This window comes from Manduca sexta, chromosome 23, assembly GCF_014839805.1.
Source record: "Manduca sexta isolate Smith_Timp_Sample1 chromosome 23, JHU_Msex_v1.0, whole genome shotgun sequence".
NCBI lineage: Eukaryota > Metazoa > Arthropoda > Insecta > Lepidoptera > Sphingidae > Manduca > Manduca sexta.
In genome coordinates this window covers 12,524,446-12,549,156 of record NC_051137.1, presented here as the reverse complement: position 1 = coordinate 12,549,156, position 24,711 = coordinate 12,524,446, and the positions used below count along the sequence as shown (strand labels likewise).

The window sequence follows — 24,711 nt, the reverse complement described above, 5'->3', positions numbered from 1 at the left end:
TATTAATATTGAAAATTGATTTGATTTCTTAGACTAAAGATAGAGAGAGTCGAGAAAATGATACAGTGTGGCTCAATCATTTTTATAGAGTAGAAGAAAATAGGCTTCTTGTACGTAATAGCAGAAAAGTTTTTGAGATAACATGTAGCTAACATACTTCATCTTGTATTTATAAATATAATAGTTGCCTTTATAATAATTTAGAAATAAATAAAACAAAAATATGATTGTATAATTTACTTAATAAAACTTAATATCTACAATAAATAAGGTAATGAAATTACGTCAATATCACGGTTACGGAATGCAAAGTTGCGTGTTTAATGTACACGAGAGGCTACAATTTATGTCTAAGGCAACGCGCACACGCTGTTAATTTTTTACCAGAACCATACTATGACTCTGGCAGTTCATGAAAGAATTGTCAGTCTCATAGTAGTGTAGTATTTTATGCAATGAGTTTAGGGCGTCTGCGCTGCGCCTAAATGATGGTTATTGTGATAAAATGAAATAAAAATTTACGATAATTGATTATACAGAAAAAAATATTTTGCTTTTATATAATAATTGTATAATATCACAACAAAAATAGGGTATTCGGAATGTGCCTTATTACATGACTAAAGCTATGTTAAATTTATTAGGTATAACCCCAGGGCCGAATTAATGATTACAATTTCATTTTACTCGTTGTAAAGTTTAAATTTATTCGTGATGAAAAATATATGCACGTATAACTAAATATTTTTTGTCTTACATTAATACTGATTGTTATTGAGATTAAAATAGAGTTACATTTTATTTACATTTATGTATTACTTATAAACATTGGCATCGCTTCGTTCTAATTATTTCGGAATCTATGCTGTACAAAAATGTATACTTATACTAATATTATGGAATGTTGAGTGAGAGAATGCTTCATATGCAATAAAGTAATATATCAACCGACTTATATTATGTCTTTATTACGTAAAAAGATATGTCTTTTAAATCGATATTTATATACCGTCTTTTATGAACTGATCAGAGGCATTGAGAATTATATAATCTTATTTTGAAGACCGTCAATTCTGCTAAGCGGGGCTATTGCGGCTAAACATTTATAATGCAATCTACATAAGTTTTGTTCCACTTTGTATTTTTAAAAATGTACTGTATTATTGAATTTAATAAGTTAAATTCTCAATTTATTTAAAGATTTCTGTTACGTGGCTTCCAGATATTTTTTTACGAAAACATTTAAAATACGTACCAGCAAGATCTACGATTTTATTACAGTGTTTAGATAATACCAATGAATTCGCAGTGAAGTTCAATCTTTATACCTGAGTATGTGACTTCAACAACTCTTAACATACTCGTAAGCAATTTCATTCTGGTTGGTATAATTTTACGGCTATTTCAAAATGTTTGAATAAAGGTTACTCATCACATACAATAATATATGACAACTAAATACAAGCCACATTTACAGCCAAGTTCCCAAATCAGTGGTAATTAAATATCTACATTAGCTGTCCAATACATTAACTGTTGAATAACGCTTAAGTGGGTAGTTGAACATTTATGAATCAACCTTTTATCGGATCAGATTGTAGTCTTCGGATATTTATTAGAAATAACTACAAGAAAATAGTTAGAGTCTTCGAAATATTGGTAAAGTTAAAGATCCTAAAAATCTTTTCTCATTTGCGGAATGTTTTTCATTTACAAATAGCCACCCATTTATCGTCTTTACATCGCTGGCAGTCGACCCTGCAGCACCAATGGAAGGTGCAGTTGCAGGGCTTGATGCTGGACTTCCTGATGAGAGCGTGGCCTCGTCCGCAGCAGAGGAGGTCGCACGAGCCAGTCCTGGAGGTCCTTCCGATGCGGCATACGCGACCTGATGTTCCCGCGGAGTCAGTCTTAGGGTCGGCTTCGCAGAAGCTTGGGGACCTAAATGAGAAACGATTAGAGATATTTTGTTTTGTAGAAGTTTTAATGTTAGTAAAACTGGTGTACATTTTAAAAGTATTTGATTGTTGATAATTTATCTTACATGCTAAGACAATTATCAGATCCAGACTCTTAATAACAAAAATTGGCCAAGTAAAAATAACAGTTATTGATTTTCCTTAACAGTGTTTATTTTTAGTTGACATCTATATATTAACCTAGCAACAAAATAATATGCTTCAGAGAAAAAAGAACTTTATGGATATACAGTATGAAATATAATAAAATAAAATCCTACTTTTCGAAGAACAGCAGACTGGTTTTGGGCGCGGGACGAGCGCGACTCTTCCTCCGACCTCGCGGCCGCCCTCGCAACGTTGACAGCCCGTTGTTCAGTTCCTCTTGTGCGACTATTAGCGCCTTAAACATCACATTGTTATAAGTATTATAATTAGCGTCTACAAAAGTAAAAATGTCACGTTAAAGCATTTGTATTGAAGCATTGCTGGTCCTTAGATAAATGTGATATCCGCCCTAATAGCGACCGCCCTATACAAGGTGTTAAAACCTGCTTAGTGGCCTATATAAATGTGCCGCGTTCCGGGATTAGTCCGTGTATATACGATTCCAACAGGCCGGCATAATTGTATAGACTGCTGAGGGGTAATCATCTCTCGTCAGTCGTCATTCTATTGGATCCCACTCCACTTACCATCAGGTGCAGTGACTTTACAGTGCTCGCATAAAAAAAACAGCCTTGTCCTATGGATTAAATATGGATGGTATCCACTTAAAAGTTCAAGCCTAAAATTGTTGTGACAAACATTTCAAATGAAAATGATAATAGCCATTTAGAAATCACGCAACTTAAGCAATGAAATCCTTACAAACTGCGTGTATATTGTATACTAACTATTGCATACGGCATTGCCCGTGTAAGTCTTTATTACAATCATCTTGCTTCAACTATATATATTAGTCTATAAAAGTGGTTTGACTTTTTTTGAAATAAAACTTTGTCTAAAAAATTAGTTTGATTTTTTTAAATAAAACCCACCTTCCTATACTGTCTCTTGATGGTGGAGGCGACGACCCTGAAGTCAGGCGTGGCCCGCCAGCACGTGCGGAGCTGGCAGCTGCCAGACAACCCGTGGCATTTGCATCTCACCTCCATTTGCGAAGACAGGATCTGAAGACCACAGCTTTATAATTCCGATATTGTTTTTAGCTTAGGATTAGGGGTGGCTGGTATAATAATATAGTTCAAATGACTCAAACCCACGAGGGATTTTGCGCAATTAATTTTCATCCATAACCGCTTTGTTGATCTATGTTACTAAATGTGCACCGCGAATACGGAATAAGAATCTTCAAAACGACCCACTACGGAGAAAGTATAATCATATTCAACATAGCTACTTACAGATAACAGATATTCAAAGTGCTAAGTTGGTCAGTACAACATATATTACATTGAATACAAGGCCCCAAGAAGTAAGAAAATATGTTGCCCATCGGCATGTCTACATCGCAAAAATGTTATTAAAATAGCCTCACATGCCTGTCTTTAGACAGAACAATGCACAAAATTACTTAATATTGTGAGGGCAATTGTTGTAAATTGAAAAAGCGGGCAAGGATATTAGCGCGGCGTGTTTAAATCGTCCTGCACGGACATCTACTCACCGGGCCGCAATAAATCTTCGTGGTAAGGCATGCATGTTCGCCACAATTGAACACCCGCACCTAGCTCATAACATTTACATAATTAAACGCCTCGGCGCAATCACGCTGACGTCTTAATTTCGCCAACGCCTCCGGCCGAGCGATTTCCCAAATTGAGTCGGGGCAAAAATTCAAATAAATCGGCGTCCCGTCCCGCCTCCGGTACGCGGTCGGACTTTAATAACGTGGTATTAAGAGCGTTCGCGATAGAATTCGCCACCCAAGACGTTTGTAATACGTCGTAATGAAGCCGGAATATTAAAAATGGCCCCGAACCGCTTATTATGTTCTCACCTCGGCGGGCGGTTTGTAAAATACGGCGGGCTAATGTGGGCCCTGGAGCGGCCGGCGAGCGGCGAGCGGTCGGCCCGCACTCCCGACACGGCACCGATTTCAATACGCCTTGCTGGTGGCGCTATCCGACACGCACCGACGTATGGTTATTGATTATGTTGCATTTTATTCTATATTTTTAACTGTATAACGGTTTTTTATGTAGTTTTAAAGCGAATACATGTGTAAAACGGTAACGCGAGAATTAAAATTTGATATGTTACTTAGTTACTTGCCTAATAAAATATTAGGCCACTTTTGAACATAATAAATTGTACCTACTTACTTTAATTTAAAACGATATTATAACTATAAAGTGAGATTCATTTATATTACATATTCACGTCTGAAAGAATTTAGGTCTGATTATAATTAATCAAACTAAAAAATGCAGTCTGCAGAGTATGCGATAACTGCATTATATTAATTAGGGGTACCGAATCCCACTTTTTTGCTATAATTCAAAGTTGATACGTGTCTAAAAGAAGACATTAAGTCATCTATCTTGCTGCCAATTAGTAACAGTCGTTAATTATGCCGACCCTACAAGCGTTCTAAAAATTCTGCCGGTAGATGGCCATTAATCTAAAAATTCAGACGTCCGCAAATCTAAATTGAGCAATCGTGGCGCATGCAGTGCAAATCTCCTCCCATATTTTGTGAGATGTCTATAATGGACCCTGTACGTGCCGATTACATACTGCTGTAGCGAAAAGTTGATTAAAAAACATGCCATTCAATTCTTCCGACAGCGCACAAATGTCCGACTCGAAAATATTTCCATATTCTTTGCTAATAAATCTTCGCATATAATCAACTATCTCAATATTAGAGCATACTAAATGCTCCCACTATTAACATAATAGTACCTTCAATCAAATCTGTAATTGCTTTCAAAGTGGCTATTATAGAATTTTAATTAAACAATTCTGAATAACACGTTGCTATAGTAGGCGCTACCGTCGCGTTCGAGTGCCTAATGACATCATGTTTAGTCTCAGGCACTAAAGTTATTAACACATCAGTCATGACGTAAATAAATCAAACTTCAACAGTGCTTGAAAGTAATTTAGATTGATGACAGCTTCGCAACACGATGATTGCTCAGTGCAATAAATTACTAGTATCTGATGAAAACTACGAGTGGCTTGTGAGGAGTTAATGAATGCCTTATTACGTAATGAACTGCTAAGAGCAGTACAATAAATACAATAAGGACGTGGGTGAAGATGGTTTACGTGACGAGAATCATGCGAATGACATGGGAACTGTTTTTGATAATGAGACTGTCGCTTCAAATTCAGTTCATGCGATTGAAAGACAATTCCAACTTGATATCGAGCTTCCGAGGTTTAAAAAAACTAAAAGACCAATCCTAATTAGCCTCAACTCCCAAATTCCCTACACAACGTATTCCCAAAAAAGTGAACACGAGCAATCGAGATATGACAACACGTTTTCCATTTTAATCACGAACGTTGTGAAATGTGAATCACAACGTAATCTGGCGAACGATTAACGACCAACGTCCAACGCTAATAGGTTTAAGATGGCCGTGGCTAATCCCAACTACAAATTAAAGCATTATTTGAACCGCACACGGCGGCCGCTCGGTGGATGCAACACTAAAGTTATTGGAACCGCCAAGAATGTTATCACTCGTGGAATGGATTCTAATGCCCATTAATGAACGAGTTATGACTTAGGGTATTGGCCGGTGGTAAAAATTCAGTTGGAAATGAATTTGTTTTATAAGCTGTTTGGAGTAAAGTAAATGTATGATGTGTTGTCTTCCGTAAACAGTAGGAACAGTTTTTGGCGCTAAAATTCGGAATACATTGATAACGGAGATTGAGGGTGAGTATTTTGCAGAAGTAACTTACGTACACGTACGTATTTACATTTGACAATGGTAAGGTAATCCTTCTGATTTTTCATTAAGAATATGTTAGGAATAACGTCTTATTTTTTGGCGTAGGACAACATTCTTTCCTACGCAATTACGAAACATAATTCAGTAACTGTATAAGTCCAAGATTATTTTGTTAAGCAAGCTTAAAATTATAGATTCGAGATTATTAATCGATATCGGACAGTCATCGACACATAACAAAATATTAACTCGTCGAAACTATTTTTTGTGACATAATTATCACCTTGCCTCTCTAATGCGGTACCTAATTTCTTGTGTGGGTCGATGCGAGTTCTTTTATAGTCCCGCTGAGTAGGAATTGGTGGACTCTCACACCGACTCGTAACATATCCTGAAGTATTTAACTGTACCATTTTTTACCTCAAATCCCACTTCAGTATCGAATCGTCGCCATTACACATCAGTATGATTGAGCTCAAATTTATTTTGACATTAATAAAAATATCATCACGGGGGTTATTAGAAGCGAGCGTGTCTAACAAAGAGATCTCATGGAGGCTGTTAATTATGTAGCCGGGAACAAAATGTTGGATGCCGGCGGAACAATGGTGAAGTGTGGGGCCGCGGACCACCGGCCACGAGCTCGCATTAATGGGTCAATTTACTTTCGTGCCGACATAGGTCATGGTTATAATTGTTATATTAAATATTTGATAAATATTATACAGGTATGTGAGTTTTTATAGCTGGGGTAGCTAAAAAAGGGATGAATAAAATGACGTAAATTATTCTATATTGACTATAAGGCAGATATTTATACGCTTTGAATTGAGTCTTGTAGCAAAAACACGCAAGTACTTATAAATTTTATAATATTGTACGGCCAGAGTATAATATTCTGTGGCCAGCATAGTGGACTTAGAGCTAAACCTAAACCATCTCAGTATTCGAAGACCGTACCAAGCAAGAGGATAGTATATAATACAGGATTGGTATTATTAATTACATGACATGTAGAGTCCGCGTTATATAAAAAAGGAACTCTGTGATATATAAATTAGAATCCATTTTTATTAATTAAGATCATTAACGGCCCACCGCCTCCGCTAAATTAATATTGATCTAATAAAATATCCTATCAAGTTTTAGTGTCCGCCCAATAGTCTTGAGATGTAAAGGCAACATTGTTTCAAAGCTAATTATTATCTTTGGATAGCGACCGCGGACAACGATCGTAACTGTCATCAGAACTACGTGTTAATGGTAAATTATAACGATATTAAATAACAACTTTGCATATTACACTCTAGCTACTGGTTCGCTGGTCTAATGCCTCGTAAAATTATACGTTTCGCGTTTTTAATTGTAACAGGGGATTTAGCGGCCATTAGTTATTTGAGATCGGGATATCTAGTGTTTTAAATTAAGTTTTTAATCTTTCGAGTTAAAGTTAAGTTGATTGCCTGATAGAGAATAAATATTATGAAATAAATGTAATTACGCATCACTTTATTACGCTATGCAACTATACTGCCAGTGGTCTAAAAAAATGAGTAATAACACAAAGATGCTAAACAAATTGCAATCATGTAAACACAAGTGATTTAGTAACTAGTATATCAAAGAGTTATATAACTATAAAATAATATATAAATGACTTAACACGTTAAAAAAATTAATCGTCTATTTTATGTCTCTCTGCCAGACATAAAGGCATAAATTCTAATACCTAAATGTAAAAACAACATAATTATTTCTCTATAAATGTCATGATACAGCCGACGGCGCGATATAAATTAAGCCCAACACATCCAACATATAATTAACAACTATAAAAGTATAACAAATTAAATAATTTGTACCTATGCGTCGTGTTTGTATTATAAAAAAACTGTACAAACGTAAATTGTATTAAATCGTAAATCCCCGTAATAAGTAACCATGGGACGAGGTATGCCGCTTTAATGTCAGATTTGGTTACGGACACTAATATAATATTCCTTTCAAATTTATTCTTAACGCTCGGGAATATATTGCCGTCCTTAACTCTGAATGTTAAGATCTAGATTGCATTTAAATTTATTTCCTCGACGGTATATGTAAGTTGGCGATGTCGTATTTAACTTCAGCTTGACATGTTTATTATTAGACGGAAGAGGCCTATTAAATTATTAGAAGTAATCCCTATCGGTGGGTCCGGTATTTTGGCTTAGCTGTCAGTTAGTCGGTAGTATCAGTGCTAAGTTATTCGCTCGTGACAAATCAGGACTTAGAGTGGGTTCATTCGGTAACAAGTTAAGCTTTGATAGATGAGGGAAGTGGCTATTTATACTATGTTGGATTAACTAAATTGATAAGTGGTAGAGTTCTGGAGTCAGTTCTGAAATTGCCTATCTCTACCGGGGTGGTAGCGTCGGCATATATTTTTATGATGTAGAGGCAGCTTAGACCTTTGCAGGCTATCTGATTTAAATAAAAAATATACTTTCTTTGCAAATCTTATCAGGTATTTAATTATGCTGCTACTAAAGATTTGTATATAGTTTTTATTGTTGTAATGCCTAATTAGGTCACTAGTATATTAAACACAACACAAATAAATGTACATATAGAGTTCAGTTTATATTTTAATAAACGTAGCCGTATACACGCCGTCCATCCAAAAATTGCTAAACATTAAAAACTTTATGTCGAAAATACGGCAATTTAACAACCATAATTCGCATAATCAAAACAGAAACCCATTAGGCCGGCTTCACGTCCACGTAATCGATTCATGCCATATAGGATACAGTTTATAGTGCATATAGTGGGGTGTGATCTCCGAAACGCGCCAATGCAATATAATACGATATTTTATAGGCATGTACCACTGAAGACCACCCACATTGTTGATTTTAGAGTCACGCCCATCGACCGCTCTCCAATTTTAACCAAACTTGACGCTTCGATGTAACAATTTAGGCACCTAATGTTGTCTAGCAGGGATGGGCTGAGGGTGGGTCGACGCGGGCGGTCCAACCCTCACATTTATCAATGACTTGAGCTGCGTTTATGAATTAACAGGATGGAATTTAGCGCTACGTATGATAATGTAATAATGTTGGTACTCAGCCTTAGTGAGCAATAAGAAAAAAATACTGGGATATTTATAAGTTTCTTAAGTTTACTAAAGTTGAAACACTGCAAATTAAATATGATAATATTAGTTCATGTATAATGATTTATTAAAATGTGTCCATTTAATAAATTTGATGCTACTGATAGAGTCCGGTCCTGCTTTCTCATTACCGGTAAATAAAGGCACCTATTTTCTAAAATTGGTGATGGTCATAATAATCAATCGATGTACCAACACTAGTTACAATCGACCACCAAAAGCTCTGTCAGAAAAATTGGGCAATTGTTAATAATAAGTGCTCATAAGCATAATTTAGTTTCTTTTGAGGATTGACTGATTTTATCCCTCTATTGTTTTGTATCTTTGGCTGATGACTGACTTTTAAGTTGCGTCATCCGACGTGACAATAGGCTGATGATGCCGTGATCGTCGTAAAACCTAACAATATATTCAATAAGATTTGGGAAGATACATCCTTAATTAGAACTATAATTATACTTTTTCTTACGAATATAACGATAATTCAAAACCTGACAGACATGAAAATTCTTTAATGTTGCTATAATATATTTACGATACCACTTGCATTTTTTTAAAGCCAGCAATACCGTAAATGTGTTACCAAATGAAATGTGATTGCCTCTACCAACAAACATATAATTGACGAACTTGATAGTGAAGGTTGTGGAATGTTTTTCGACCTCTATCTATCATATTGACTACATGATAGACAACAAAGCTTTGTAAGACGGTGATACCAATATTACAGCAGGTTACTGTATACCTCTACCACAATTTACTTCTTTTCAACAGACATTCCATTACAATTTTCATTATAAAAACGTATGAAAAAACACTCCACGTTTGCGTTCAGAGCATTGCCTCACGTTTCACGTTCCATTAATTCAAGCGTAATTTGTGATTCACCCTCGCATGATCAAGCCCGCCGTATGCGACTCTAGCTCTAACGAACTAAATTGAAGCATCATCAGCCACCAACGGTGTCTTTTCAACCTCTCCAAAACTTGCGTGAATCACATCAAAGGTAATTGGGCATTCTTCTCTTTGTATTGTTTTGTTTTTGCTATAAGATTTATAAGGTAATCAGTGTTTTCGTATTGTTGTAAGAGTTATGGTGTAATGAAATTTTATTTATATTAAAATAGGTATTGCTCGCAGATTTGCCTGTGAAAGGCCTTTCTCGCCATACGAATCCCTGAATCACTGAATCGATCAATTGCGTAATCTACCAAAAAATCAGATGAAAATTCAAATGTTTCACACGAAAGCAAATTATCTGGATAATAAGTAGATATAGACTGCGTGTTAATCTAGGGCATGGTTTTCTCTGCGCCAAATCTTATCAAAAAATCCGTTCAGCGGTTTACTTCGAACAAACATCTAAACGTTTTCCCAAAGTTTTTTCATTTATAACATTAGTAAAAAGTAAAATAAGGTAGAAGATAAGACGAGAAGAAAATAATATATGATTTAAAAAATAATAATTATATAGTTCGATATTATAAAAAAAAACTATACATTAAAACTTTTTTGTACATTTTTAACACTGCATGTTTACTTTCAGTGTCTAACAGCATCACATCTACACTTAGATCTTCATCATGTCTGATCACTTGTTAATTAAGACGTATTGGCATTGATATAAGCTAACCAATGAATTCAATTTAAAAAAGGAACTGCGTGTCATCATGTGCTTTGAATGAGTCGAGACACATTTTATTAAGATGTATGTATTTTCTATCATTTGTAGATTTATAAAAATTTCGCCTTATCGATGTTTCAAAAATAACATTATTTCCAGTATTTTAAAGCAGGCTTCTAGAAAATTACAGGATATTGTATATTCACACATGTCTGACTTAATAATATGACGTTTATAAAATTACAAAAACTATTTGAATCACTCACCGATCTTCCAGCATTATTGTTATGGACATTTATCTTTGACTGCAGATCGTCCACTTGTTCTCTGACATCGAGAAACTTCTTCGAAAACTCTATCCCAAATGCTAGATTATGAGAACAGCCGCTCCACTCCCATTTGTTGACGCGCGCTCGGCCACGAGGGTCGTGCGAAGCGCGGTATCCGAGAGGGTCACACCCACAGGACAACAGCCGGCCCTGTGCGCAAGCGCGGGCCACAGTATGAGCCACTCCAGCCGCTGTCAGCGCGTATAGGAATGACGTCTCTCGGAAACCTGACAAAAAAAGAGAAAAAACACTATGTACTTAATACATATAAGATCAACTTTTGCTTGCAGAACCGTGCGCGTGAAAAAGTTTTTCGGGTTAAATGTTTGCTCGAGATACAAAGTAGCCTATAACAATCAGAAGCAATCGTCATCATCAGCCGCAGGATGTCCATTGCTGAACATGGGCCTCCCCCAAAGATTGCCAGATCGACCTATTGGAAGTAGCCGCAGGAGCAATGTAGCTTCCTATGAGCGAAATAAAATCAATATCGGTTTAATACTTCCTGAGGTTAACGCGTTCAAACAAACTTTTCAGCTTAATATATTATAGTATAGAAGATACATGATCAACTTAATAATTATCAATCAATGGATTCATACATTTTGTTTTATGCAACTCAACATTCAGTCCCTAATCTAAATGAAATTATTTGTTCACCTAAATTTATTCGTCACTCCTTTTTTACTAGATATAAGTATTAATGTCAGACATTAAAACCAATTGCATATTTAAAAGCAATAGTGTGTTAACTTTAATCATAGTCAATATTATCGCTTAAATAATATGCATTACCGTAATGCTTCCGTTTTCCTACCCGCTAATTATTTCGTTCGATTTTACGCTTTACTGCCTAACCGTTAGCTCTCACGTCCTATAGCATTAAAGATTTTATGCTAAACGTTTGCAGCAATTAATTGTTTATATATATAAATATAACAATTTCGTTTCAATTTATATTATCGGCCGGATGGACCACACAGACACAGCTTGATCCTGTTAAGCAAATCCATGTAATCTATGAGAAAATACAAGATATTGAAACATGTAAGCTCTTAGCAATGAAATAAATAACGTATTTGAATATGGAAGATGTCCAGCGAGCCTGTTTGTCCTTTGCATAAAAATTATAGAGCTGTGTCGTCGAAGATAAGCAAGAGCAGCGATCATAACCTTTATAGTCGAAATAGATGTGATAAAATTAATTTCAACATTTATGATGTTATAAAATTGAATGAATACACGTCTGTTTATGTTATAAAATATTCTCGTGTTGTTTTTGATGAGTATTCAACGAATATAATTTATTTTATTCACTCGTGATTGGATATTTTTTCTCTTCGGAAGTGAGATTAGCATCGTTAGTAATTATTATATGTTCAATTACTATATAATTAAAATAATGCTGTAATAGAAGGCACGGAAGGAATTAATGGCAAATTAAAATTAAAAAATGACTTGTTAGTTTTTAACAGTTTTAAATAAATTTCTAACACATAGCTAAGTATAGAGAAATACCAATTGGGTGTAACAGCTACAAATACTCATTTTTCTCGGAAACAATTAATCTACGTCCGAATTTCATGCAGATTCAATATGGACCATTCTCAATTTAAAAAACATAATTCTTATGTATTTTGTAAATCGGTTCCGTACCATTTCATGGTAAGAAACAAATAGCGTGAGAAACGAACCTAAACTAGACAAATATCATGTTAGATAAATGTTACGCTTCGTTAGTTTCTTTGTATTTATAACAATTAGGCTAGTCTCGACTATTTCCACGCTATATTGGAAATCGGTTAAGGATCACCGTAGTTAATAAACATTTAATACAACGTTTGATTTTAATGTTTAGGTAGTTTTGGACAATTCAGTCGAATTTTCTTTGTTAGGGCATGTTAATATTTAGGATAAATATCCTGAATACTGATATTAATTAGGTATAAGAATTTGTGTTACATTTTAATAAAAGTAGATATATAAAAGACCTTAGAAGCGAGAAATATCTATACGCTTCGAAATACTTAGTAAAGACAGAAGAATAATCAACTGCTAACCTTATTTTGCGTTGTGGGGACAGTGACTTGGGGTTGGTCCTACGAGTCTGAAGTCTTTATTATAATAATATCAGCCCTGTATTATATACTGTTCCACTGCTGAGTACGAGCCTTCTCTACTACTGAGAGATTAGGCCTTAGCTCACCACACTGGCGTAGTGCGGATTGGCAGACTTCACATACCCTCAAAATTCTTATAGAAAATTTTCTCATTTAAGAAGGTTTTCTCACGATGTTTTCTTTCACCATTAAGCAAGCGATAATTCATAACTCATGATATGATTTTCTGTGTATGAAGTCTTTGATACTCGGAAAATCTTTTACCAAAACTATTGCAAATATGTTTGCGTTTGTTCCTACATTGCGATGTATATAGTGATTTGGGATTGGTCCTACATATACCACAATTGCTCGTAAGTACTATTGGGAATATATTTGCGGTATATCGAACGCTAAATGGAAATCGTCCGTGACTGCGCAAACGCATCCAGATAAGTAAATATCAGTGGTCTTGGGTCTGGTTATTTATTTCCCTTATTCGGTGTGTGGTCTCCAAGTCAAGTTACCTTTGCTAGGTCCCATGGTGATTTAGAGCTATGAAATGTATGTTTCTCGAAGTCATGGTGTGTTACTAGAATAAATGCGTCGGGTTTGGTGTTACGCAATAAGTTGGTATTACGAATTTTTTGTATTAAATTCTTTGATTATTAAAGGTCTATGTGTTTAATAAATTCTCTTTTATTTAAATAATTTTCATACGTGCAATTTTATTGCAGTTACTATGTGCTCCTTTGTAACTCAGTTTACACAGTAATTGAATGTTGTAAAGCTTTCTCTATAAGTTACCAGAATAATTAAAAATATAGGCTTAAGAAAGTTGCCGGATACAAAATGACCCCTTATGATTCAGAAATGGAACAATATAGAACATAAATCGTTACTTGATTTTTAGCATGATCGTGATTACAGAGCCCATTAACACTTCACTGAATACTTTTTAGTCACAATAAATCCACAAAGAGCATAGTAGAGGTGGCATTCCGATACTATCGACACACTGTATTTATCATACGCATAGAAGCTTGCTTCGATTTACAGGAACGCGGAAAGTCCACAAACCAACATTTATCTGTTTTATTGCAATAAATTAAATGGTGAATCCATTCGCTAGATGTTAAGATAAGCTATTGCCCTCACACAATGTAATCTTTTTACCATAAATAGCGTGACAGGGAATTTGCATCTGAGTTAGGTCAGATTGTTGCTTGGTTAGTTTTAATTGTGTTGGTGTGTAATGTCTTGAGGGTTAATAATGTGCTATCCTTGCTATTTCATTGTATACCGAATAGGCATTTGGCTTATTTTAAAAGCCGTCTCGATTTAATGGGCAATTATGTTGGCGAGCCGCGGTGCCACCTGCTCGGGGTTCGCGGTCGCGTAGTATCCACGTTTTATGGATAAACTTAATTGTTAATTGACGGATATTCGTGAGCTGTTCTGTGAATGTGCGTTGATTTTAATAATTTTCGTTTCGTGATTTATATTGTGCTGTGAGTGTTGGTAACTTAGTTTTGATCAATTACTTTTGGTTGAGTAACTCATTATAATTTGCAGCAGCTTAAGCATTTTTCTAATACTTTAACAACAAATATTTAAAATTGCATGGGTCACAAGACTGGAACCTAGGAGTGCGAACTCTACAAATAGGGTAACGACGCCACAAGGATATAAAAGAAAATAAGGACATTAAAATTCAATAATTAGAATATAATTAATCAAAAGCAAACTCCCACGAGTCGGACGTGCACCATATCGATAACTCTCGATACTAACGAATCGAGTAAATTAATTCGATTGTACTGAGTGATTAATACGAGGATCGATGCCTTATCTCCACGGATTAGCGGCACTCGGTTCTGTAGTGGCTTAATTGACGTCCACAGATATGCTTTATTAAAATAATGGCGTTTTTATTTTCTTACCAGACGTACACTCCTTGCCGTCTAACTCACGTATCTAAATATAGTTTTAATCACACACATTTCAAATAATTAAGTGTAATTTTTATAGACAGAAATATTACCACGGAGTCACGATTTCGATAACATTACGAACGAAATTAAAATGAGTAATCGATATTAATTGGTTAAATCCTTTCGGATGACGTAAGCACATTACTCATTTGTCTTATTCTACTATTTATTGAATCAAAATGATTGATAATTGATTTTCAGTCATTATGTAGAGTCTATCTTAATAGATATTTGTTAGGTCATCAAACCCGGCTAACTGCAATGATTTAGGATGATTCATGTTTCATAAAACGATGATCGTTATAAATCATGAATTATCTCGCTAAAGTGATCGCTTGGATGAATTAATACATACTTGTGATCTTAGGTACATTTATTTCTCACGATATTATCAATGGCTCTTTTAACTTTTATGTTGCTTGTTTTATGAACCGTGGAATGATGTAATGATTTTATAGTTTCTCTCCGCACTTGATTGTAGAATATTATATGATTAAAATGGAATTGATTATTTAAAGTATTTTCTTTGAATATTATTTTCTGCACCTTTTTTTATAATTTTGTACAATTAAATGATAATTAACTGGTTAGAGATTGAAGCCACCAGTGTGGAAAAAATCTTTTTGAAGTATCTACGATGACGGCATAAACTGAAATAATACACTATTCAATTATACAACATCGATTTTAGCCGTTTTGTGGATTAATCGATTTACTAACCAAAATAGAACTTTCATTACTAAAAAGCAAGCTCTATAAAATAACATCTACTCAAATTGCTTGCCGTTGAGGGAACACGACTCACGTACTCACATAGATCCGATCCTAGAGCCGATCAAATACGTCGCATGTTGTAAATATGCCACTACGCTATGCTTTTCACTAAGGATCGTGTACGGCGCCCTGATGTATGTTACTGTGTGCGGGCCAAATAGGGCCATGTTATTGTTTATTTATAAACTGTCCTCGGCCAGGACTCGCTTTTTCCGAGTGGCCAGTGACAAATTTATATTTGTCGATCGTCGAAATGCGATAGAATCGATACGTCGCGATTTATAACTCGGTCGATTGATCGATTTCGATGATTCCGTGGTACGGAGCGGTGCTCTCGTCGAGTTATTGTACCGTTGCAAAGATTTGTTCCTTTTTCAAATGTCACAAACTAAAGGTTGTGTAACTGTTAAAGGTTTTGTATAAATTAATACATAATATCTGAGAGGATAGGGATATCCAATTTGTAGTTTGTTTGCATTTTTTCTTATAAATGAAATGAATGTAATAAATAGATTATTTTTCATAAATCAAATGAATCCGTCACAATCAATATTTCACGACTACTTCAAGATCCGTTACGGTGACAATACAACATGTTTCTGTTTCTATCGATTTGCAATTACAACCGTTCACACACTCTTTACTGATTACCTTAGAATCGATTTGGCTCGCCTGTCGTTAGAGGTAAACAATTATTTGGATTCGACTTGATTAAAATTCAAACACGAAAATATCTATCAGGTTGAACGCGCCGTATAGGACCGTGTTTGTGTTTTAATTACCATCATCCCACGTTTTAGTGTCAATTTGCGCCAATTAGTCGACTATAAGGTCGTTTATCGAACGCATCCGATACCCGTGCCGAATTCCTTAATCGACTTTAATGAATTCCGATTATACGTGAACGGACTTTTTCCAACGAAATGTTTTGAATCGCGCACGGGTGACAGATTTTAAATTCTTCCCTTACACTTGTCCCTTCGGTTTTTGCCACATGTTTGTTTTAATAATGCATGACATGCGATTATTTTTGTTGCATGTCGCCAAAAAAAGCGCATGACATTTTGCGAAATGGACCTTTCGCAATTATATGCGTTCGCATTATCTGTTGGCGCATAATTAATTGTGATCAAGTGGTTTGTTGTTTAAATAATTTAATTAGTATCGGTCGGCGAGGGTTTTGGGATGCTGAATATTTTTGCTTACATTTGCCGTTTAAAATTGCGGTGTTGGAGGAAAAACAAGTAACGTCGGATTTAATTACTTATACCCGTCCGTCAGTGGGACACGGCGTCGCGTACACCACCTCCGATTCTCCGAATGCTGGATTAAATTGGCAAATCCACATTCGCCGTATAAGGCGACGGCGCCGACCGACAAAAACGGCACAGCTTAAGTAAATACAAATTTCAATCATCATTGAACGTTTCATTTCATTTGAAATTCTTTATTTAAAAAGAAGGCGGACATTATAGTTAATCGAATGCGCATAAAGATAAGTTTTTCCGGGGAGCGCCGGCGGTGGTCACTTTTTCCGCCCGCAATAACATCAGCCAGTAACATTGTTATTGATGCGCGAGCGCTCGTCGCCGTCTCGCGCATGCGCACAACACAGAACAGCACACAACTCGTGTGATTTACGACTTTGCTCTCTGTGACTTTTAAAACAGTTTTTCACGACTCTTCTCGCTTCCAACAGGGTCGCTTGTGTAACTGGCGCCAAAATGAATGAACTCCAGTCAACTTTTTGGTGAGGTTATTAGGAATCACTCGCATACATTGCCAGCGCTTACTAAAAGGATTTAATTATAAATGTAATTTTTAACGGAATACGGCATGAATCGAAACTTGTTTTTCATTCATTTATCATTCATTCAAATATGCGTAGTTTAAGTCATTGACTTCTCGCTCAAGATTTACAATAGTAACGATCAGAGACGAAGATTATATTAGAAAAAAAATCAAAGAATGTATCTTGATTAAATACACCTAATTATTAATCAATAAATTTACACATAATGCAAAGATCTCTCCTTACTTCCTCGTTGTGTACAAAATTCGTGTATAAGGATTGAAAAAACGTTCATAAATAAATTATCTATACTATTACAATTGAAATATTACGATGAACTATTATCATGAATCACAAATTTATGTTTCCTTGTTTATTTGAACGCACTTGTTTCCACCACGTAAATCCTTAGATTAATTGTAATTATTCTGAGCTCGAATCTAAAAATCCTATAATAGTAAGTTACATGATTTACGTATCAGAAAATTGACAAATTTGAACCCGCGTAGAAGCTTAAATAATTTACAAGATAATAAAAAAAAGTAATAAATAAAAATACTATTTAATCCTATTTCGAAAACAATTATGCACCGTTACAGTTTAATGACCGGCAACGTGCGATATTAATGTATAAAATATTCATCAATAATTTGGCAGTGGCTTGGAGGGGCTTTGTGCCAATTAAGCCGAGCTTGGAGGTACAGGGATCGTGTGTTTCGAATCGCTAATTACCGAAACGGGACGATAAGCCGCCCGTGACGTCAGCAGGGACTTTATCCAACCCGTGTATTAGGTTTGATGGGGACTTATTTATTTTAAAACCGGCGATAGCCTAGTTGGTTGTGGAACGGACTGCCGAGACGAATGTCCGCAGGTTCAAATCCCAAGGGCACTCACCTCTGAATTTTCAAAAAAAATATGGGTGTATTCTTTGTGAATTGTCGCTTGCTTTAACGGTGAAGGAAAACATTGTGAGGAAACCTGTATACCTGAGAAATTCTCTATAGGAATTTTCGAGGGTGTGTGAAGTCTACCAACCCGCACTAGACCAGCGTTGTGGACTAAAGCCTAATCCCTCTCAGTAGTAGAGGAGGCCCGTGGCCAACATTGGGACAGTATATAATACAGGGCTGATATTATTATTATATTATTTATTTTAAACTCTTTATTGTGCACCTAAGGCATAGATGATTAAGTGAAACAAGAATTCCAAATGGCGGCCTTATCGCCATTAGCGATTACATCTAGACAACCTTTGGATGCATTTGTTTGAGTATTGTTTAAAATGTCTCGAAGGTCAATAGTAATGCTTTTCATTAGGAGAATGCGAAACTATGCTGAATGTAAAAGGGTTGGATATTTTGATGTATAAAATTTTTGTTAAGAGGTGCGTAGTTCTAGAAATAATTTCTTGGACTGGATTGTGAACATATATTACATATTATATTTACTAGCGTAGGTCCTATATGTTATATTTTATTTTGATCAATAATTTATCTCTATGTCATGGTACACTAATATTTAGAAAACGTATCACTTATTATAACTATAATATAAGGTTAACGGAGACGAAATTTATCAGTCATTCATTTCATTGATTTCATAATTATAGTCGATCTGTAGATAAGAGAAAGATAACTCTCAAAATAAATATAAAATTAGTTGAATCATCGCTCCATTAACACTTACCATTATTTTAAATTCCGCAAGATCACCAACATATTTCTCGATTTAATTAACCCTTAAAAGCGGCCTCATAATCCGACAGAGAACATAAAGATGAAACAAAAAAACACTCGGCGTCACGTCTGAAACTGGGAACTTTGGACAAAACCATGTTTTATGGGACCTTTTTGTGTGTTTTTTTCTCACAGTTTAGAGGCATCTGAAGGAGCACGATTCGGTAACGCACCGCGGATGATGTTATCGCGACCATTAGAGGGTTGAGCCATCGCTCTGAGACATTTCGACACGTTCCGTTTTTATTTTAAATCCTTTTAGCGTTGTTATTTTAGGTCAATGATTGCGCTTTATCATCGTGCTTTCGTGGCTGTGCGGTTATCTCTACCGCGGCCGCAAATAATAGCATTAATATTATGACGCGTCAGTCAAAATGTCCAACCAAATTAGTGATACGTTCTGTCATTTTCATAAAAGAGCACGCAAAAAATGATTGTTAATAAAGATGTCAGATCGGCGGGCCGCGCCGAATTCCCACGACATGCGGTCAGATAAGAAGCGTTGTTCCACCGTATCGTGTTTTTGCAGCATCATAACATTGTCGCCGGCACTCCGTCACACGCGGACACGTCGTTGATATAAAACGCCAATAAATGTCACTTTTTTATGACACATTCGGCTGGTGGATTCTGGTCACGTGCGCGCGCGCCGTCAGATTTGTATCGACGCATGTCCGCCACCCTGGCTGCCCCGGTGTCGGTGTCGCGCGCCATTCTCTCACGCCGCGGCGCAGGCGCACCACGCATCACGCTCGCAGCGCTAATCTCGCTCACCATCGACTATTACCGGCCGGCGAAACGTTTCCCTACAATGCTCTCATTAGCCCAACAATGGACATTAGGTGTGATGTTGCAGCATTGTGCCAGCGTCACCCGCAACAAGAGCGCTAACGACGTGTGGAGGATCTCGGGGAAGCGGAACGAATGCCCTGATCTATCCAGAATGCCATCGGTCCGCTGTTCTCTTTCATCGATGTGACTACGTTCCGGCAAAAAATTCAACGGTCCCGAATCATTATTATCTTTCTTCTTCGATCATCGATCGCTATTATTCTATTTAAAAGCCTCTCGATTTGTTCTTGTTTTTTTTTTCGTTTCATTCTCATGTCGGCCGTTTCAATCCGGTGCCTCAACAATGGCCACGTTAAGAAAGATGTTTAAGTGTTTAGTAACGCTGTTTTTTCACAATTTTTCAATTTAAACGCAGACGTGTCGCTGAAGGGCCGGAAGGTGTCGATACGCCGCATTACCTATACTAATAATGTCAAGAACACAATGGACGTAAACTCCTTAACTTTAATCTTCGCACATTACAAGTTTTATCATCCATGATTATGGATCGTATTTATTTTTTGTGCCTTCATAGTAAACATTTATGTTAACGTTTTTATAAATTTCTTGTTTTTATAGTAATTAAAAATTGTCCATTTTAATATCCAGCTTCAACCTACAGGAAACGAGAAACCCTTTATTGCTTAAAGCACTTAACTGTCTGGCATTATCGAGTATGTTAGTAAAACGGGAGTGTTACGGATGCATACAAATACAAAATCAAGCAAATTGAAAGGACTCGAGGCAATTTAAGTGAAAATATTAATTGGTGAGGCGGGCGGGGTGAGACGCGGCGGGGTGGGGTCGGACCCACACGTAGCGTGAAATCGCAGGGCGCGGGTGCGGGGGCCCACCTGGCCACCAGCCATCTTATTATTTGTTGTCTCCCATCCTCCATGCTCGTAAATTTCCACGTCAACGTGTGCGATGATTGTGGAAAAAACGAGGTCGACAAAGCCTTTTCACACCGATACAGACATAAAGCTGGACTCGCCCCGTAAATACATACAAGAACGCGATGCATAATACTCGCCGGCCGCCGCTCAACCGACTCTCTCTTAATGTGCGTGTATAATTTTTCATCGTAATAAATTCGGATTGTAATGGCTGATCGCGATTGGTTTGAAATTTTAGTTACGTTTATATCAATAAAAAGAAAAATGTAATAATAAAAAATAAAATCTGGTGGAATTACACGTATCGGGACTGGTTTTGGCATTAATCGACACTGATTGCTACCACCTACATGTCTCAAATAATCTCGTCGTATTGGTTCTCTTTTACTTACACCTGTTAATAAATAAACTTGTTTATTGTCTTTTTGATGGTTTTATATGTGTAACAATGATTTTTATGTGCTACGTAAGTAGTCAGTGTGAGGTCGGTCTGACAACTTAATCGAATGCAGCCCTGGCTAGAGGCTTTGCGCGATTTGTCACCAGTGTTTACATACTTTAGTAATCGTTAGCTATAAACTATGGAATTTTGACGATGGATTATGCAATTACCTTTGGTTAAGGTAATGATAGATAATGAAAGAAAATTTGTTTCCATCGAGGCAAATAATCTTGTTTTAAGTGGTTATTAAATCTGCGAATTATTAGTTACAAGTGAGACGATTCCACTAACTGGCAAGAAATATGTTCTTAATAAAAATAAGTTTGTATTGCCAATAAATTTAGAACGTATTACATAAATAAGATCATGAAGCAGACAAAATATATGTTGTGCTATATTAATTATTAATTAAATTCTTCACTTATGTACACACGACGGTAAGGTCGTATCACACCCATTCACATAAAATTATGAAACAGCTTCATTCAACAATTTTCCAAAAACCTTAACCAACATCCAATTAAATTGATGTTTGTAATTTACCGAGCGTGCACTAATTGATAGTTCGTTCGCGTTACGTTAATTAGTGTAATCTTGACGTTGGTTAAAATGGGCTCAAAATGGGTTTTGTTAATTTTCCCAAAATTAATGCTATTTGAAACTACGCCACTAATAAGTTTAGGACGGGTTTATTGATTTTTAGTAAGAAGATAGCTATACAAGTAGGTAAATAGAAGGCTTTTTATATTAAAAATAGTAAAACAATACCGATGATATAAGTTTCTTCTGGGCCTGACGTAATTTTGTACTGTAATGTGGTTCTCGGCAGTCCGTTCCATACCCAACTAGGCTATTGCCATTTAGGTTTTAAAGCCAAGGGCACACATCTCTGACTTTTGACAAACTATGTGTGTATTATTTGTGAATTACCACTTGCTTTAACGGTGGAGGATAACATCCTGAAGAAACCTGCATACTTGACAAATTCTCTATAAGAATTTTGAGGGTGTGTGAAGTTTACCAATCCTCATTAGGCCAGCGTGGTGGACTAAGGCCCAATCCTTTTCAGTAGCAGAGGAAGCCCGTGCCCAGCACTGGTACAGTATATATATACAGAGCTGATATTACTATATATTATTATTAATCCAGTGGAACCTATGTACCTGCACCCTGTCGTTGAGCAACACTTTCTTTTAATACCTAATATATTAAAATATCTACGGAACTTCAGTATTTATGATTTGGCTTTGTTCGTAGACCGTCATAAATTTTCATCAGGATATTATTTTGCTGGCTTTGATATAGGTTAAACCAATCTTACCTCGCCTCATAATGGCGCTAGCATGAGGATTACTGCTTTTCACGTTCAGGCTTGAACAGTTCCATCGATGCCACCTAAATTGGTGCTGGCACTCCTTGACCGCTAACTGTAGACCCTCGAAAGCTATAGCAGCAGCGTCGGGAGAGTCGTAGCAGATAGCTCTCTGGTCCCTGGTCAGTCCTCCGACCAGGCGGCAGGTAAGAGCCGAGTTCAGTTGTAAATGGCTTGGCAGCATGTTGTCTCTTGAGCTGGGTAAAAAAAGAAGAAGATTTTGCACTGATATTTTAAAATTACGAAATTAGAGCGTTTTCTTTGGTTTTTGTGCGTGATGACGTAATCGATTAACTTGATTTTTTTCTGAACTAAAATGATTATAAACTTCAGAAAGTTCTATATCTATCCTAATATATAAAGCAGATGACATTGTTTGATTGTTTGAACGTGCTAATCTTAGGAACTACTAAACCGATTTTGATTATTTTCACTAATAGGAAGCTACATTACTCCAGAGTACTATAGGCTACTTTTTATATCAGGGAAATATAAAGCAGGACTATTATCCGGACAACATTTTATACGGTCGAAGTTGCGAGCAAAAGCTAGTTTATACATAAAAATAACAAGATAGTCCTTGCAATTACAACGATGGCGGTTATCAATCTCCAGACCTTTATAAGGAATTATATTTAACTAAATTATTTTATCAGTTTGCCTGCCTCGGTGGCGTAGTTGTACTAAATGCGCGGTACGACAGTGCTCTGAGGTCCTGGGTTCGAATCCCGGGTCGGGCAAAGTGATATTTGGCTTTTTCTGCTCAATATCAGCCCGGAGACTGAAATTTGTGCCCGATATGGCGATAGGCTCGCCCCCTATCACATCATGGGACGGAACACAATTGGTGAAAAGTGGGTGCTCCAGTTGCGCCTTTGCATACTCCTTCAGGTATAAATGCGTGATGTTGTATATGTGTGTGTATTTTATCAGTTCACAAACGCATGTAACTTTTAAAGATTTTGTCCTTTCATACCAGTTGCATACCACGAGGACAGTAATTTTAATTATGTGTCCAACATGTCCTACCAACATTACGATTTGACTTAACGATATCAAATCAGAACAAAATTTACAGCTCGTCCAGCCAATAAATAAACTGCCGTCGTTAAAGATTACGTCACTTATGTTAACATTTTCTAAAAATATTGGCCACTAATTGGGCGCTTCTTACAATAATTAATGTCGTCATAATTAATTTATACCAAAATAAGATGGTATCTGGCACGTTTCGAATATTTTATAGATGAGATAATTTGTTTTGTTCTTTTCTTATTTAGTTATATTATTTTGTGAACTGTATGGTCTCGTTTATTGATAGTTTGTAAGCAAGAGCGTCGCCAGTCGATGGACCAGGGGAGGGGGGGGGGTGTAGCAAGTTTATATGAAGAATGGGAAAAGTATGAATTGTTGGTAAAATCAAGAGCATATGTTCCTCCCCTGCTCACCTTCTCGCGTTTTAACAATAACATAGAGCACAGCGTAATTGAGCGTACGGAATATTAGGAAGGGAATTGTTGAATTCATTCGAGTTTTAGAACCTCTAGAGAAGGGCAAGTGCTCCTCCCTGCCCCCCCTTGGCGACGCCCTTGTTTGTAAGTAATTTTCAGATTTGAAGTAACTACAGTTATGTAAGGTGAGGTCTCTCGGATACGTGACGATTTGCAACAATGCAAATAATATAAAGTAAAGCTCTTATAGCCATCTAACTACAAAGGATTTGTCAGTAATTTTCCAAATTTTACACGCACTTTCTGCTATGGAGCATTAAGGATGTTGTAACTTGA

At 36.3% G+C, this 24,711-nt stretch overlaps 1 protein-coding gene across 1 annotated transcript in view; it reads right to left on the bottom strand.

Annotated features, from left to right (window-relative positions):
• Window positions 1-224: 224 nt before the first annotated feature.
• Window positions 225-24,711, bottom strand: part of LOC115456306 (protein Wnt-10b) — a 31,919-nt gene continuing 7,432 nt past the window's right edge. The window contains exons 2-6 of the mRNA XM_030185323.2: window positions 22,874-23,121; window positions 10,923-11,212; window positions 2,999-3,130; window positions 2,240-2,361; window positions 225-1,941 (exon numbers count right to left, since the gene is read on the bottom strand). Of these exons, the coding sequence (XP_030041183.2) occupies window positions 1,707-1,941; window positions 2,240-2,361; window positions 2,999-3,130; window positions 10,923-11,212; window positions 22,874-23,121 (1,027 nt within the window). The 3' untranslated portion in view covers window positions 225-1,706. The remainder of the gene's footprint in view (window positions 1,942-2,239; window positions 2,362-2,998; window positions 3,131-10,922; window positions 11,213-22,873; window positions 23,122-24,711) is intronic.